The 18890-nt window shown below is 43.0% G+C and overlaps 1 protein-coding gene across 6 annotated transcripts in view; it reads right to left on the bottom strand.

Annotated features, from left to right (window-relative positions):
• LOC116517875 (uncharacterized protein F13E9.13, mitochondrial-like) overlaps positions 1-18890 on the bottom strand; it is a 28712-nt gene that overhangs the window by 2173 nt on the left and 7649 nt on the right. For all 6 annotated transcript variants that reach the window (XM_032231052.1, XM_032231049.1, XM_032231050.1 and 3 more), the window contains 3 exons: positions 14332-14512; positions 4578-4728; positions 1799-1926 (listed from right to left, as the gene is read on the bottom strand). In XM_032231052.1, coding sequence (XP_032086943.1) covers positions 1799-1926; positions 4578-4728; positions 14332-14512 — 460 coding nt within the window. The remainder of the gene's footprint in view (positions 1-1798; positions 1927-4577; positions 4729-14331; positions 14513-18890) is intronic.

The raw sequence follows: 18890 nt of genomic DNA, 5'->3' as shown, positions 1-18890 counted from the left end.
CCGTACATCTCTCCTAGCTACCTACTTCCTACCTATATCCACCCATCTCTTTTCTCCATCCTTCCTCCATTTCCATCTCCATCTGTCTGTCTCTATTTCTATCTCTGTCCCTGTCCTGAAACAAGCATTTCCCCTGTATTCATGTTATCCCCTTTTCAACTATTTCAAAAGAAAAATAAAACAAACACAATGAACCTCTGATTGAACTTGCATTCGTGTTTAGACTTTATCCCTGGTGCAACATTTCTGAAGATGTTATTTTTCCTAACGGAGCATCTATTTCAGAGCTATATATACTATCTCCCACCTTCTGCACTTTAATATTTTTATTAGTCAAAACCTTTCAAAAGGTTTCAAAACGATTATAAAGAGCACCGTTATTAATGCCTTACAGCTATCAGTAATTAAACCTTTCTATTTCCCCCCTTTTTATTTAATTAAGAAAAATGAGAAATATATACACTCTATTATACAGTTATATACTCCAAATTAAGTTCAAGCATGTCATATGAAAACCAACATAGTTTTGTGGTTACGGCCACAAAAGGTGCTAATAATATTTGTTTTTAAATGAGCTACTCATTTATCTAGACCAGGGGTATCAAACCAAGGCACGCGGGCTTGATCCAGCCCATCGAGTGCTTAGATCTGGCCTGGGGAGAGAAAGAAAAGGAGAGATAGTAGGAAAGGAAGAGGAAGAGTGGAGGAGAGGTAAGGGAAGAAGAAAGAGGTAAGGAGAGGTGGGTGGAAGGGAAAGAAAGAGAAGGAGAGGGGGGAGGAAGGGAGAGAAAGAGAAGGAGAGAGGGTAGGAAGGGGAAGAGAGAGGGTAGGAGTAGGGGAGAGGTAAGGGAAGAAAGAAGGGGAAGGAGAGGAGGAAGGAAGTAGAGAAGGAAGGGAAAGAAGAAAGGAAAGAAAGAGAAAATAAGGTGGTGTCACAGCAGGCGCTAGGGATGGTAAACAAAGCAATCCAAACTGTACCATATAACATTTTAAATGGAATAACAATAGTGTAAGAATGGCAAAGAAAAAGAATAGCCATGTGAATGTACATCTATAATTGTATGTAAGAGAATAAATGACAGTAAGACTATAAAGCACAATATAGGTAAACAATATTTGGTTAGAAATAGCTAAGTATAAATAAATATAGAATAGTACATAAAAATGGATAACGAATAAGGAGACCATGAATGCAAGATAGAAATGTATAGAAGGGAAAACACTAACTGCAAAGAAACCGATACGGAACTGCTGTATGATATACGATGGAACTTCTTGTTCCTATGTTGTTTTAAGTCATGTGTTTGTTTTTGTTGATGTGTTTATGTGTTTAAAATAAAAATTTATAAAAAATAAAATAAAATAATAAAAAGATCTGGCCTGTGGGGCCATCCTGGAAACATTGATGAACCAGCCCATAGTGCCACTGTCAGTGAAAACAGAGCTCGGGAGGTGCCCCCTGGGCTCCGTTTTCTCAGGCAGAGGGCTGCAGGAGGCTATCATGACCAAAAACGGAGCCTCAATGAGTGAATGTGGAACTAGTCTTGCCCCCCCCGTCCCCCGCCAAGGTCAAACACAACCCTCAATGAAATCGAGTTTTGATGCCCTTGATCTAGACAGAGAGACAGATTTCAACAGATCTGAAGAAGAAGCAGCAGCTGGATTTTGAAATGTAAGGTTTTACAAAGATGACAGGAGCAGAGCGGTGTCTTTTGAGGGAGGTGATGTAGAAATGTCATCCTACATAAATAACCAACCAACCATTGGAATCCCTCCATGTGGCCTTTACAGTTCTTACCTTCTAGTTCTTTGGGATCCGCCTCTGACCCAGTTGCAATCCCAGTCAACACAACCCCATCGGCCAGAAAGAATTCAGCAGCCTTCGCGGTTTCCGCCACCGTGACGTCAGCGGTCAGGGCATGAGCACTGGGGAGAACCCGGATACAACCTTTGTAACGTTATCAGTGGCCACTTTACTCTTGAGGTCTCTTCTTATACCAATTCCTTATGATTTCCTTGACTTGATAAATCAAGGGCAAGTGCAATGGCATTTCCTGATTAGTGGTTGTCAAAACATGAGATAGCCAGAAGGTGCTGGATAAAACCAGGAGTCAGTGAGTTCTAGGCCTCCCTCGGGTATGAAAGCTGGCAAGGTGTCTTGGAGCTCGGTCTCAGATCAACCGATCTCACAGAGAATCATGAACATAGGAGGTAGAAATATTAGATATCCCTTAGATATGAGGATATGTTTGCCACTTTGAGACATCTGCCTGTCTATATATCTCTAGATCTATGTCTATATGTATTTATCATCCATACATACATAACTTCATTTTTATGACCTTACAATCCCTTAATTCAGGGTAGAGTTAGGGGAGTGGATGGAGATGAGCGTTTACTGGCCGGATGCCCTTCCTGATGCCACACAGAGTTCACAGCAGATTTTTTTTTCTTTGCACCCTAGGAAAGAGAAAATCTGTCACTATCTAGGATTGAACTCTCAACCTTCCTAATGGGAAGCAAACGTCTTCACTGATAGATTACACCACTACTCTGTGTCTATCCATTCTCTCTCATTCTCTCTCTCTCTCTCTCTCTCTCTCTCTCTCTCTCTCTCTCTCCCTATCTATCTATCTATCTATCTATCTATCTATCTATCTATCTATCTATCATCTATCATCTATCCATCCATCCATCCATCCATCTCTAGCCATCTATATCTATCCATCCATCCATCCATCCATCCATCCATCCATCCATCCATCCAGAATCTCTTCAACATGTCCAGTTTTTGGGGACTGTTAAGGAGCCAAGGTGGCGCAGTGGTTAAATGCAGCACTGCAGGCTACTGCTAGATCAGCAGGTCAGCGGTTCAAATCTCACCGGCTCAGGGTTGACTCAGCCTTCCATCCTTCCGAGGTGGGTAAAATGAGGACCCGGATTGTTGTTGGGGGCAATATGCTGACTCTCTGTAAACCGCTTAGAGAGGCCTGAAAGGCCTATGAAGCGGTATATAAGTCTACTGCTATGTAAACTGCTTAGAGAGGGCTGAAAGCCCTATGAAGCGGTATATAAGTCTAACTGCTATTGCTATTGCTCAGATAGGTTTTTCAGAAGGGGTTAGGTAACTCTATGTGGGACTAGAACTCATGATCTCCCAGTTTCTAATCTGATGCCTTAAGCACTACACCAGGGGTGTGGAACCTTGACCCATTTATGACTCATGGACTTCAACTCCCAGAATCCATGCTGGCCCAAGAATTCTTGGAGTTGAAGTTCACAAGTCATCAAAAGGCCAAAGTTTCCCACCCCTGCACTATAGCAAACTGCCCCACTTTATTTATCTATCTATAGTGGGATAGAATGGTGATGATAATGATAGCTGGATTTGTGTATTCACAAAGTCGTGGTTCAACTGGCTCAGTTCATATAGTGCACGACATCATCTTGTGATGTGTATTTAGTGTATCATGACCAGTTCATGCAACACTCCAAGCCAAAATTGAATAGGTTGTGCTGCAGCTTAATGCACTGTATAAATACTAAAACAGTGCCCTTTATTGCTGGATTTGTAGCAGCTGTTCAATTTAATCAGCGATGTGGTCAGAAAACAAGGACATTGTTGTATTTACATGTATTCACACGTAAGAATGCAAGGGCATTCCACGCTGTTTCAAACTCTCCCAAGATTTTTTTAACCAATGTCCTTCGCTGCCATATCTCACCTAAAGATTCACTTGGTAAATAGGAACTCTGTCATTTGTGAATGACGTGCATGGAAACAAGAAGATCACCACAATACACACACACAAAAAGATGTTGAGATCCTAGAAAGAGTGCAGAGAAGAGCAACGAGGTTGATAAGAGATCTGGAGGCTAAACGTTATTATGGACGGTTGTGGGAACTAGCTGATGTCTAATCTAGTGAAGAGAAGGACTTCGGATGACTTGATAGCTGTCTTTCAATACTTTGAGGGGCTGACCCAGAGAAGATGGGATCAACCTGTTCTCCAAAGCACCTGAGGGCAGGACAAGAAGTAACAGGTGGGAGGTCATTAAAGAGCGATCCAACCTAGAACTAAGGAAAAATTTCCCGGCAGTGAGAATGAAGAGTCAATGGAACACCTTGCTTCCAGAAATTGTGGAGGCTCCATCACTGGGGTTTTCAAGAGATTGGACAACCATTTGTCCAGAATAGCATAAGGCCTCCTGCATGAGCAGGAGGTTGGACTAGAAACCCTTCAAGATCCCTTCCAAGCCTATGCTCTCTGCCAGAAGGAAGAGGAGGAAGAGCAGAAGAAGAAGAGGAGGAGGAGGAGGAGGAGGAGGAGGAGGAGGAGGAGGAGGAAGAGGAAGAAGAAAAGGAGAAGTAGTTTTTATCTTAAGTGGTTCCTGTGGCCAAATAAATATTGATTTATGGAATTACTTAATATTTTGCTCACCATGATAGTGCCTTACTGTCCATAGCAGACAGTAAATGTTCATATAAAATGAACATTTAAGAGACTTTAGAAATTAAAACCACACCAGTCGGAATACAGAACAGGCATATTGTTTTCAGAAGGGATCCCATTTACCTGTGCTTCTTTTTAATATCAGCAAAAACCTGGATGTGTTCGGCTCCGATTTGCTTGCGGTATCTTAGCAAGTTCCCAGCACAAGCGTTCAGAATCCCTTCGTCAGCCACCTGAGAGAAAATGAAGCCTTCAACTCGAACAAAATCCGCACCTAGAAATAGCAATAAACAAATAAATAATCAGTGCTGTTGATAAAGCTAATTAATTCTGCTTGGTCCTCAATTATGTCTAATTACGTTTTCCCAGATGATGCCCGAAACAAAATAGGTTACGTTAGAAAGACCAAGCAAGCTAAACACAGATAAAGATGTCGTGGGAATAAAATGTCAGTTCAGTCTTTCCCCCCTTCTTCTTCTTCTTCTTCTTCTTTTCTCCTCCTCCTCTTTTTCTTCTTCATTTTGCTTCTCCCTCTCCTCCTCCTCCCATCTCTTACCACGTAAAGTTATTTTAAGAATGCATGTAGTAACTTCGCAATTCTGCATATAATTTTGAAAGAACACCCCAAAAGGAACATCTTTGCAAAACAAATGTGACCAGGCTGTGTTTCTTTATATATATATATATATGTGTGTGTGTGTGTGTGTGTGTGTTTAATATAAGGAATTTATTTTGCAGATTTTTTTTAATTTTTCTACACCACCTTACAGTCATTACATCAACATTGTTATGTCATCATACCTGTACATAACACCTATCCTCCGCGAGCTGCGCTGGCTACCTGTTGATCTCCGGGTGCGCTTCAAGGTGCTACTTGTCACTCATAAAGCCCTTCATGGTAGTGGGTCTGCGTACTTGAGAGACCGCCTCCTGCCAATTACCTCCCTGCGACCAATAAGATCACATAGATTAGGCCTCCTCCGAGTTCCATCTGCCAGTCAGTGCCGACTGGCAACTACACGGAGGAGAGCCTTTTCAGTAGTAGCTCCGACCCTTTGGAACGATCTCCCCGTGGAGATTCGTACCCTCACCACCGTCCAGACCTTCCGCACAGCCCTTAAGACCTGGCTAGCCCGTCAGGCCTGGGGACAAAGATAACTGTCCCCACCCGAATGATGAATGAATGTTGCTTACTATTTTACTTCTATGTATTGTTTGTGTCTATTGTCTGTATACCCCCCCCCCTCATTTTATGTAAGCCGCCCTGAGTCCCCTCAGGGAAAAGGGCGGCCTATAAGTATTAATAAATACTCAAATACTCAAATACATGTATATAATATTTCGCTTCTATATTTACACACCTTTGTGTGTATATTTATATATAGTTATTTGGCTTAATTAATTTTATTCTTGTTTTGCAGCCATTTGTACCAATTGTTCCAAATTTCATAATATTCCGATTCTTCTTCATCTTTTAATTTCAGTGTTAATTTGTCCATCTCTGCACAATCCAAAGTTTTTTTTAATCACTAATTCGTCCGAGGGGGTATTATTTTGTTTCCAGCATTGGGCAAATGCTATTCTAGCTGTAGTTAGCAGATGTATTAATATGTACTTAATTTTCTTTGTATATTTCCCTTTGATTATTCCCAGTAGAAAGATTTCGGGTTTGTATTTTATCTGTTCTCCTGTAATTTCTTGCAGCCATTTCCAAATTTTTGTCCAATATTTTTGTGTTCCCGGGCAGGTCCAGACCAGGCTGTGTTTCTAGGGATACAAACTCAAGAATTATCAATGAAACAAAAGATAATTTTTGTAGCATAAGGAGATTTCTGACATCACCCAATTTAACAAGTCAGTGTCTCCTCTTTCAGCAGCTTGTATGAACAACAACTTGCTGTTTTATTTTGCTAAAAAGTTGCTCTTTAGCACAACACGTTACACTGTCAGGTTTCAAAGAAAGGGAGACTTTGGTGTATTGTAAGCCCAGGAGTCTCATTTGATTGCTGGAAACTCTAGGATCATCCTAGAGTTCCCACACCATAGAGTCCCCTCCTAACGCAGCATCCTTTTCCCTCTATCTGTCCTAACCGAAAGCCCTATCAATTGTGGAGGCGACTGGTGACAGGGAGCCACAGCAGAAGGATGAAAGAGACACATGCAGCTCCAGAGCCACAGATTGCTGATCCCTGCTTTAGATGATGATCGCAATGCAGGCAACTTTGTAAACCGGATTACCAACTGCAGAGCATTAGAAGAGCAGGATACAAGTATTGGCTTCTGTCGTTAATGTAACGTGGTCTAATTTTTCAATTACAACATCAGATAGGAAAGAAACAGAGAAGGGAAGGTGGAGGAGAAGAAGTGTTTGTAAGAAATGGGACCGGAGTGCTTTTGAGCATCACCAAGAAGATAAGCAAAATAATAGCTGCCGAGCAGGAGACGTTTATGGTTGTATATCTTTACCGATGCCAGGAATAGTCCGCAAGTCAATAACACACACACACTATTCTATGCAGCCTCAAACAGATGTGGTTAATTAAATCAGGAACTCTGCGCAGGAAATTATGCACTGCTGAAAAACACATGGTACACCTGTTAATAATGAAACAGTTGGGAAGACAGCTTGGCAAACGGTTCCAGACCCAGGAGAAACGCTCAGTGTGTTCCTGCTCAGAAACAAGGGGAAAAAATCCAAGAGGAAACACACTTCCGGATAAGCCCGGTTAATACTTTGGGTTAAAAAACAAATGATTCTCCTCTATAGGCATCCCTCAAATCAAGAAAGAGAAGAGGTTGCAGGGATCTGGAGTCCCTCAAACTGCTTGCGAGGGCAGTAATTTTAAAACAGCTGCCCATCCTTATGAGCTTCTTTTATTTCTTCGTTCCTGTTCCTACTTTTCCTAGCATTAGGACTGATCACTTTGTTCAGAATCGGAACAGAGCTGGAAGGGACCTTGGTGGTCTTCTAGTCCAACCCCCTGCTCAAGCAGGAGACCCCATGCCATTTCAGACACGTGACAGTCCAGTCTCTTCTTAAAAACCTCCAGTGATGAAGCCCCCACAACTTCTGAAGGCAAAGCTGTTCCACTGGTTAATTGTTCTGTCAGGAAATGACTCCTTAATTCCAGTTTGCTTCTCTCCTTGATTAGTTTCCAACCATTGTTCCTTGTCCTGCCCTCTGCTGCTTTGGAAAATAAGTTGACCCCTTTCTTTTTGTGGCAACCTCTCAAATACTGGAATATTGCTATCATGTCCACCCTGGTTCTTTTCTCTAGACTAGCCAAACCCAAATTCTGCAGCGGTTCTTCATATGTTGTCTTCAGACCTTTTATAATCTTAGTTGCTCTTCTTTGCGCTTTTTCCAAAGTCTCAACATCTTTTTTTAATGTGACGACCAAAACTGGATGCAGTATTCCAGGTATGGAATCCTTACTACTTGTTTGTATCTTATTATTTATGATTGTGCATCTTATGATTTATTTACTTTGTTCTTTAAATGTACACTGAGAACTTATGCACCAAAGACAAATTCATCGTGTGTCCAATCACATTTAGCCAATAAAGAATATTCTGTAAAGAATAAAAAATATTGTATTCTAGCAGTAGGATTTCAAATTCTTCCAGGGCTTTTGTGAAGATACGTACTTCTTATTCATGATTTCTACAAATATTTGCAAGTAACTGGATGCTGGAAACAGAAGCTGCACATTTTTGGATTCTGGTGGATTTATTCTTAATTACCCATGCATAAAATCAAGAATCCAAGTGGCACCAAAAGTTTCAGAAATCTTTGCATACTTCACAGTTACAGGTATTCGCTGATGTACGACCACAACTGAACACAAAATTTATGTTGCTAAGTGAGACATTTGTTCGGTGAATTTTACCACATTTTAACGACCTTTCTTGCCACGGTTGTTAAGTGAATCACTGCAGTTCTTAAATTAGTAACACGGTTGTTAAGTGAATCTGGCTTCCTCGTTGACTTTGTCAGGAGGTCGCGAAATGGGATCACATGACCCTGGGACATGTCATAAATATGAGTCAGTTGCCAAGCATCTGAATTTTGGTCATGACCATGGGAACGTTGCAATGGTCATAAGTGTGAAAAAAGTCAGAGCTCACTTTTTTTCAGTGCCGTTGTAACTTTGAATGGTCCCTAAGTGAACTGTTGCAAGTCGAGGACTACGGTACCTGTTGTGGCCCAGCAGGATCCGGTGGAGCTGCTGATGGACTCGGATAGCGAGGAACCATATGAGTCTGCCATGGAAGATGTGGAGGATCCTGTGCAGGGTTCAGACTCAGAGTAGGGACTAGAGAGGCTGGTTGGCCACCAGGAGGTTCCTGAGGCATGGAGCAGTGGAGAGGATCAAAGGCAGTTTGTCCCTGATGCCAGGTTAAGAAGGGCTGAGAAACGTAGGCAGTCTCATAGAAGATAATTAAGCACAGGTGGTTGTGGATTGGCCCCTCCCAATAGAGTTTATAAGTGAGGCGTTGGGAGGGGACATTTGCAGGAAACAACCGTTCGAATTAATAGTGAAGAAAATCTGTCTGTATTCTAGCCCTGTCTGTTCGTTTGGATTATCTGCGTTGCTTCATTTGAACTATCTGGGTTGCTGCCAAGCTATTCTACTGAATGTGAGTTGTCTGGGCCCTCAGCCAAGGAATTCGTTATCTCATTAATTAAATAGTGGCAAACAGCCAAGCCTGTGTTGTGGTTTATTCACAGGCCAGGGGTGGGGGTGTCAGAACGGTACCTGTACTAGAAATTGCACAAATGTGGAGAAAAATATTCAGAAGTCACCTTAATTCAGAGTAAATGAATACAAAGAGCCATCCCTGAGTTTTTTTTTTAAAGAGCATTTGCATTTAAAGTCTTTAAAAAAATTATAAGAAAAATATTAGAGAAAACAAAACAGCCGAGTTATGAAGTGCATTTTAATATAAAGACATATCTGCTGTCTAATCAGTTTTGCTTATGGACTGAAGTGCTTAATTGTTTAAGTAAAGCAATGCAATAATCTGCAACACTAAAGGGGGGGGGAATGGCATTATCGTTTCTGAAAACAAAATGTAATAGAAAAAGTAGTGCCAAAGCTAGAGAACAGATGTTAGGTATAATAGACAATTCATCTGTCACAGTCAACATCAAGATACATTTAAAAAACGTATAAAAGTAATATATGTCCTCAATATTTATCATCTTTTATACATACGCCATATACCGTACAAATGAAACGCTTAAATTTTAATTCACCGTGCCAGCCAAGCACAGCCAAGGCTCTGTGGGTAGAATTTTTTGATTATTAATGCTCCAGCCATAAAGTAAGTCAGCTTCGTTAAAATATGCAGCCATCCTTTCTGTCTGAAATGCACCAAAAGCAAATTAAAGTCTAATTATTGGTTTGACAAAGGATGTCTGACTGGCATGGTGCCTTCAAATGCATGTTGTCCAAAGCGCTAAAAAATATTTCCATCAGCCCTACAATTTGTTGTTGTTAGTTGTGAAGTCGTGTCTGATCCACCGCAACCCCATGGACAACGTTCCTCCAGGCCTTCCTGTCTTCTACCATCCCCTGGAATCCATTTAAGCTCACACTGGCTGCTTCGATGACTCCATCCAGCCACTTCATTTTCTGCCATCCCCTTCTTCTTCTGCCCTCCATCTTTCCCAGCATGAGGCTCTTCCCCAGGGAGTCCTTCCTTCTCATTAGGTGGCCAAAGTATATGAGTTTCCTCTTCAGGCCTTCTAAAGAGCAGTCAGGGTTGATCTCCTCTAGGACTGACCGGTTTGATGGCCTTGCAGTCCAAGGGACTCACAGGAGTCTTCTCCAGCACCAGAATTCAAATGCCTCTATTCTTTGGCGCTCAGCCTTTCTTCTGGTCCAACTTTCACAGCCATACATTGCAACTGGGAAAACCATCGCCTTGACTATAACCCTACAATAACCCTGTGCAAAAGGTTGGTGATTTATTGTTCCCCTTTTACAAAGACGCAAAGGCTAAAAAGTCGATCCGTACCAAAGTCCACCTCACTGAACAGGTTATATCAGGTTATAATCATTCATTATTCATCATTATTCATTATCATTATATAATGAAATGTAGTCATATCCTGGTGTGTGTGTGTGTGTGTGTGTGTGCGTGCGTGCGCGCGCGCGCAGACGTCAGAACTCCAGAACAGGGTCATTGGTAGCTTTCAGGGGAATCTTTATAACTTGGAATAACAATAAGTACTTAGATCTATTAGTCCTGTATACTGCTTTACAGTGCTTTACAGTCCTCTAGTAAGCGGTTTTTGCACAGCAGTGGAAAAACAGAGATATGTAAATGAATAAATATTACAATGTGCAGGAATAAATAAATTGACAATTAAAATCAAGAAGGCTTTGAATACTTTTTCACGTGGAATTGGTTTTAGCAATTGCCAACTAACGGAAACAGAAATTAGAAATCCAAAACATGAAAGAAAACACCAATTATGTAAGGAAAGGTCCCTAAAATGTATAAGGAAATATTAGTAGATCATTATTAATGCGTAGATAACTGCGGGACATTACACACCCACCAGTGGTGGGTTTCAAAATTTTTTGGAACCTCTTCTGTAGGTGTGGCCTGCTTTCCGGCTCCACTGGTGGAACCTCTTCTAACCGGTTCGGTAGATTTGACGAACCAGTTCTACCGAATAGGTGCGAACTGGTAGGAACCCACCTCCGGTGTGCAGGAGGGAAGGAGGAGTAGGGATCAGAAAACGTATGGCATAATCCAGGCTTTGAACTGTGTTCTCCTAGAGCCGATTTTGGGTTGTTGTTTTTTGTAAAGTTAGGAATTATGCCAACATCAGGAGAATACAGAGGCCGGGAGAACGAGCATTAAATAATCACAAAGAGAAAGTCGCAGCTCTCAAGTTGGTGCTATAACGTAATTTATTTCATGGAAAGACAGCAAAATGTGTTGCAACTTGTGTCTTTCTCAGGACAAAGTTGATATATTATTTTAAGTGAATTGCTTTTGTTGTGCTGAAAAATAGAAAGGGCTGCCGGAGAAGACGGGAGGGTAGAAACACGACAAACGACAATCATAAAATACAACTTTGCAGCTATTCCATCTGTCACTCCTTAATGGATTTTTTTTTGCTGGAAATAATAATAATAAAAAAAGAGACCACAGTGGTAGAAAAACAAAGGTTAGGAAATGAAAAACGACCCTGCTCGCATCCCTCTTGTGTACTATGCTTGAAACAAGCAACTGCTCCATAAAAGCCATAACGAGAAGCATTTGAGTCGTATGAAAAGCTTGCTCCTCTAAGGAAACCCACAGTAAAAATTATATATCCAGGCAGTATTTATCAACGGTTCCCATCAACAGTTGAGATCCGTCAACTCTTCCCACCTGTTGGGGCCCTTCAGTGAGGAGGTTGGGGAGGAACACGGGGCAGTCCTGGCGTCTGGGGAAGGCTCTGATGAGGGCTCTGTGTCGGAGGCAGAGTGGGGGACAGAGCCATATACCAGTTATCATGTCAGAGTCAGACATCAGTGAGGCAGACGAACAGCTGGAGCCTGTTCCCAGTGCACTCATGAGCAGAGTTGCCAGATGAAGGAAACAGCTAAAGAACAGGTGTTGACTTGGGAGTAAGGCCATAGGTGGACCATGAATGGCCCCTCCCAGAGGAAATAAAAGAGGAGCGAAAGGGGAGTGGAGTTTGCAGGAGACAATTAGTTCAATTAATTCGCCTGTGACGCTCCATGACTCATTGCCAAGTTTTGCAGATATCGGCCTGGCAGCTCTCCAAGCCAGGTAAGGTCTGTGACTGTAAATCCTCCCTTGAAAGAGACTTTGCTGGATGTGAATGAGCAGAATTCACAGCAAATTAATACAAGGGTTTTTTGTCAGGACAAGGAGTTTGATTCATGGTCTTGGGAAGCCTCGGTCAGAACAGCCTTCCCATCCCCTCCCACTCCTTACTACATTCGTACTCCCATGTTGCACAGCCCTTGTGACACATGGCTACACAGTTCCAAAGGTGTCTATGGATTCTATGCTTGAGGTGGAAAAAGACAAAACTATGATTTTGGGTTTTACCAATTAGATAGGTTTGTTGTTATAGAAATGGCTAGTTTGTACTATTGTTGGTGTTAGTTCCAAAGTCGTGTCTGACCCATCGTGTCCCCATGGACAACGTTCCTCCAAGCCTTCCTCTGGAGTCCATTTAAGCTCACACCGACTGCTTCAGTGACTCCATCCAGCCACCTCCTTCTCTGCCATCCCCTTCTTCTTTTGCCCTCCATCTTTCCCAGCATGAGGCTCTTCTCCAGAAAGTCCTTTCTTCTCATTAGGTGGCCAAAGTACTTGAGTTTCCTCTTCGGGATCTGGCCTTCTAAAGAGCAGTCAGGGTTGATCTCCTTTAGGACAGACTGGTCCCTTGGACTTGGCAGTCCAAGGGACTCGCAGGAGTCTTCTCCAGCATCATAGTTCAAAGGCCTCCATTCTTTGACGCTCAGCCTTCCTTATGGTCCAACTTTCACAGCCATACATTGCAACTGGGAAAACCATAGCCTTGACTATGCACACTTTTGTGCAAACAATAGTTTGCACTATTTTGTAAAAGTAAAAAGTGGAGGCTTGATGTTGCTATCTTATTCTACTGCACCAAAGGGAGTTGGAAGTCAACACCTTTCTCTTTCCCTTCTTTTCTACACTTTTCCCTTTCCTTTTCTCTCCCCTGTTTTTCCGATTATTTACTTTTGTATTTTTATATTATAAACTAATAACAGAAAATGTCTCTGGAGATTTTCAATCATCCACGTCATGGTTTCCCAAAGGTGCTTTTTCCAGAAGGCCACTGGATTTTCTTGGTGTTTTCTTTGAAAACGTTTTGCTTCTCAGCGAAGAAGCTTCTTCAGTTCTGATTTCTTTGTTGCTTTGACTTCTTGGATGAGAAGCAAAATGTTTTCAGGGCAAAAAAGAAAAAATAACCCAAGAAAGTCCAATTGCCTTTTTGCGGGGAAAGAAATATGGTGATACCTGTATTGCTGAATCATCCTCATCGGATCCATTTGCAGCTTACAACCTTACATCAGCTGGCAGCTATTAAATCCTCATTACCTGACAAAAAACACCATTTGGGACAGTTCCCAAGGGTTTTGCAAGAACCTTCAGTGAGCTGGAAGAAGCTTGCTTTTGTTTGGTGTAGTCTTGCAAGGTTCCTAGCTAGGTTACTTCAGAAATGAGGAGGTGATAACCTGCCCGGGAAAGCCAAGGGAAATCATCAAAAAACCATAAAAAAGTGAAAGTTAGAATATTTTGGACATGTGATGTGACACCCAGAAAAATACAGCGTATTTCACATAATCCTCCAAGGAAAGATTGAAGGCAAACAAGGTCCTGGAAGAAGAAGAAGAAGAAGAAGAAGAAGAAGAAGAAGAAGAAGAAGAAGAAGAAGAAGAAGAAGAAGAAGAAGAAGAAGAAGAAGAAGATGGTGATGGTGATGATCATGGCTTCAAAATCTAAAGGACTGGTTTGGACAAAACTCAGCGGCACATTTTCGTGAGGCTGTTGATAAAAATAGGATCACCAACATCCAATGTCGGATATGGTAAAAGGAGGAGGAGGAGGAGGAAGAAGAGGAGGAGAAGAAGAAAAGAAGTGGAGGAGAAGAAGTAGAAGAAGAGGGGAAGGAGAAGAAGAGGAAGAGGAGAAGAAGAAGAAAAGGAGAAGGAGAAGAAGGGAAAAAAGAAGAGGAGAAAAGAAGAGGAGAAGTAGAAGAATAGGGGAAGTAGAAGAAGAGGAGGAGGAGAAGAAAAGGAGATGGAGAAGGAGGAGGAAAAGAAGAGGAGGAGGAGGAGGAGGAGGAGGAGGAAGTTCCTTCACTTACCTGACGCAAGGGCAACAGCTAAAGCTGGCTGATTTGCAGCAGAAAGTATCTGAACCCCAACAGGGAGAGTGGGACACGCCTGTTTTACCGAGGCACAAATCACCGCCATAGCCGCTGTAACCTCTGCACCAACGTCGAATGTGTAAGGCCGGTCGTGCATATTTTCAACAATCAAGCCGTCCTGCAGGAATAAATGCAGAAGGCATTTCTATTTCAAGTCAGAACAACTTTGGAAAACGGCTTGGGAAAAAGGAATCAGAACTACTACAAAACAGATAGACCGGACAGTCTCTTCCTGACTTATGACCGTAATGGAGCCTGCTTGTTTATGCCACGGTCTTTAAGCGAAGCCATTGTTCGCTATGGGGCAAAACTGGAAGTTCAATACTGGTTTTTTGGCAAAAACGTAATAAATTGTGGTTCCACCACAAAACCGCGTTCGACTAAACCGCGCTCGACTAAACCGCGTAGCTGACGTCATCAACAGGGCGACAACATCACGGAGACAGAAGCACGCTGTAAACGCTAAACCTAAAATTAACCCCTAAACCTAACCCCCCCTAAACCTAATCCTAAACCTAACCCTAAACCTAACCCTTAACCTAACCCTAAACCTAATCCTAACTCTTAACCTAACCCTAAACCTAATCCTAACTCTTAACCTAACCCTAAACCTAACCCTTAACCTAACCCTAACCCTAAACCTAATCCTAATCCTAACCCTTAACCTAACCCTAACCCTTAACCTAACCCTAACCCTTAACCTAACCCTAAAGCTAACCCTAAAGCTAACCCTTACCTTAAGTTGAATCGGCTTGCTTTCAAAGCGCTATTTAAAGCACCCTTCTTTCTCCGCGCTGGCTGTTGTCGCCCTGTTGATGACGTCAGCGACGCGGTTTAATCGGGCACGGCTTAGTTGAGTGCGGTTTTGACGGGTCACGATAAATTGTAGCCATGGGACTCCCAATGCTGCAAACTGTTGTAAATGCAAGCTGGTTGCCGAGGCTCCAAAATGCAGGTATGTGTTAAAGTTATGGAGGTTTGGGGATGAAACCAGAGTCAGGTAGAGCATTCCAGGCATTGACCACTCTGTTGTCGTATTTTCTGCAATCGAGTTTGGAGCAGTTTGTATTAAATTTGTATCTATTGTTTCTCCATGTATTAATGCGGTTGAAGCTGAAGTAGTCATTGACAGGTAAAACGTTGTAGCGGACAATTTTGTGTACTACACTTATGTCAGACCTGAGTTGGCGTAGTTCTAGGTCAGTGATGGCGAACCTATGACACGCGTGTCAGTGCTGACACGCGTAGCCATTTGGGGTGACACGCACAGGATTCATCCCTAAGGTGACCAGACGTTCCGCTGTTGGGACGCGATGCATCTGTAGTGGAGGAGCGGGATCCCGAGGGAGGCTGTTGCAGAAGGGCGAAATCTGAGATTTCTTCGCTTCTGCGGCAGGATAACATTTGTTCTTTAGAGGAAGGGGGGGAGAGACCACTACAGTTGCATTTCTTTTCTTGCTGGGGATTTAGAAGTCTTATGTTCACTTTTATTCCCGGGGAAAAAAACAAACCCGAGCCTCCGCCGTTGTCCAACCCTCGCGTTTCCTGGCAAGAAATCCATCCCCCATTATGACGAGGTACGCCGGCTTTCGATTGGTAAGGCATCCTCGGCATCCCCCGGGTGATCTCCGGGCCCCCGGCTTCCCCATCTCCTCTCCTATGGGGAGACGTGCATCATAATGTTGTAAGCTGCCCGGAGTTACCTGTGTGTGAGGTGGGCTGCCCTATGCATTTGCGTTTGTGTGCTGGAGAGAGAGTGAAAAAGAGAGGGAGAATTATATTAATTAGAAGCGGCGGTGGCGGACGTCAGCAGCGACTGTAACGACTGCTCGGGCGAGGTGCGGAGGAAGAACGGAAGGTCCCTCCTGCCCGCGACGACGGCTCCAGCCATGGACGACCAGGCTGGCCCCAACAACAACGCACTGCTCTTGCCGCCACCTCCGGATGGGAAGCAACCACGCCTGTGCGGCCCCTGTGCTGAGGTGGGAAGCGAGTTGGCAAGGCGTGGTTGCTTCCCACCCGGAGGTGGCGGCAAGAGCAGCGCGTTGTTGTTGTTGTTGAAGAAGACGCCGGGGCCAGCCTGCTCGTCCATGGCTGGAGCCGTCGTCGCGGGCGGGAGGGACCTTCCGTTCTTCCTCCGCACCTCGCCCGTGCGGTCGTTACAGTCGCTGCTGACATCCGCCACCGCCGCTTCCCTCGTCCGTCTCGATTGCTGGAAGCAGTAACAAACGGCGCGTCTGCTCCGCTGTCAGCGCCTTGACAGCCACCCCAGCCGGCGGCTACCGGGCCTCGCTGGAGTCAATTGCAAAACCGCGTTCAGCGCTTTGAGGACCTGAGGCATCTTGGGAAATGCAGTTCCCTATCGGAAAGAATGGAGTAGCTGCGAATTTGTAACAACAGAAGATAATAACTTGGTGCTTCGCAGGTTACGAAAATCTCAAGTTTGATTTGCACACTGTTTTTTAAAAGTTAGATAAAGAAATTATGCTGTGAAAGCGACTAGAAAGCCTCCCCTCCCCTTCCTGTGTGCGAGAAAGGGAAGGAGAGGAAGGAAGGAGGGAGGGGGGAAGGAAAAGAAGAAGGGAGGGGGGAGAAGATGGAAGGAGAAAAGATGGATGGAAGGAGAAAGAATGGGAGGAGAAGGAGGAAGATGGAATAAAAAAAGAAGAAAAAGAAGAAGGGAGGGAGAAAAGAGGGAAGGAGGTAGGAAGAAAAGGGGAAGAGAGGGAAAGAGCAGAAAGACAAAGAGGATGAAGTTGATAGGCAAGAGGAAAGAGGAAGGAAGGAAAAAAGAAAAAGGGAGGGAGAGAGGAAAGAAGAAAAGATGGAACTAGAAAGGAAAGAAGGGAGGGAGGGAGGAAAGGGGAAGACAGGGAAAGAGCAGAAAGACAGAGAAGGTGAAGGTAGATAGGCAGAAGGAAGGAAGAAGGAAGAAATAGGGAAGGAGGGAAGGAGGAAGGAACAGAAGCGAAGAGGAAGAGAGAAATGGAAAGAGCAGAAAGACAGAGAAGGTAGATAGGCAAAAGAAATGAAGCTGAAAGAATGGAAGGAGGAAGGAAGAGGAAAGGAGGAAGGGAGTGAGTGAGGAAAGAAGAGAGGATGGAAGGAGAAAGGAAGGAAGAGAGGGAAAGAGCAGAAGACAGATAAGGTGAAGGTAGATAAGCAAGAGGAATGAAGGAAGAAGTGAGGAGTCTCGAGGAGGGGGAAAACATTTAGTGACCAGAGTTACAATGGCATTGAAAAAAGTGACTGATGAACAAAGAAGTTACTAAGCAGGTATGTTAAATAATTTGTTTTTGGTTTATTAAATACAATTATATTGCAATTATATATTTTTGTAGTTTAAACTATAAATTGCGCAAAATTATGTTTTTGTCGAAGTGACACACAACGCGAGTTATGCTCGATTTTTTGCCGATTTTTGACACACCACCCCAAAAAGGTTGCCCATCACTGTTCTAGGTGGTCCTAGCCCAAAATTTCAAGCCTAGTGGCATAAGGGATTCTGTTGTGAGCAGAGGAGTGGAGGACTCTTCTCATGAAATACCTCTGGACCCGCTCAATTGTATTAATGTCCGATATACAGTGTGGATTCCAGACAGACGAGCTGTATTCGAGAATTGGTCTGGGAAAGGTTTTTATATGCCCTAGTTAGCAATACAATGTTACCGGAGAAGAAGCTTCTCAAAATTAGGTTAACAACTCTTAATGCCTTTTGGGCAATGCTGTTGCAGTGGGCTTCTCGCTGTGGCTTCTCGCTGGCGTGAAAATAAAAGACTTCTAGGTCTCTAGGTAGAAGACGTCGCAGAAGTTAACAGCAAAAGCTTAGAAGATGATGGAGAAAGATATTTTCCCAATATTTTTCAAAGCAGCTTGGCAAAGTGAAAACAGGCACTGGGCTCCCTATTCAGCCTTCCTTCCACCAACTCATGTATCCTATATATCGCATATATTTTTCTGGCTGTGTTGGAAGGATCACATCCTGACTTAATAGGGTCTTAATAAAGACTTAATGTGAACAGGTTTTTTTTTTTTTTTTGGACTGGTGCACTTTGATTTTTCTCATTCCTCCTTTTGAGCGTGTAATAATTAACCTTTGAAGTTCTCAATTAGCTAAACTTCTTCGTGATGTATGAACTGGGAAACGGTGGTTGCTGGTTTCAGAGAAAAAGTAAAAAGATTTTGGAATCTTCATCTACCTTCCCTGGTTTAAGATCCTTTTTTTCCCCAAAGATTTTTTTTAATTTTTTTTATTCTCTTAAATACCATTTTAAGTATGCATTCACATAATTGTTATTCTTCTTTACATTTATCATTCTTATACATTTATTATTTCATTTAATAAGTTATAATGTACATTTTGGGTTGCTTTATTCACCATCCCTTCCTTCTTTTGTAACACTTCCTTGTTTTCCCTTTCTTTTCTCCCTCCCTTCTCTACTTTCATCCTTCCTCCTCTCCTTTCCCTTCCTTCTTCCCTTAACTTTCTCCTACTC

This window comes from Thamnophis elegans, chromosome 14 (genome assembly GCF_009769535.1).
Source record: "Thamnophis elegans isolate rThaEle1 chromosome 14, rThaEle1.pri, whole genome shotgun sequence".
NCBI classification, from domain to species: domain Eukaryota; kingdom Metazoa; phylum Chordata; class Lepidosauria; order Squamata; family Colubridae; genus Thamnophis; species Thamnophis elegans.
Note: the sequence above shows the minus strand (reverse complement) of the source record. Positions and strands in the feature narration are given on the sequence as shown.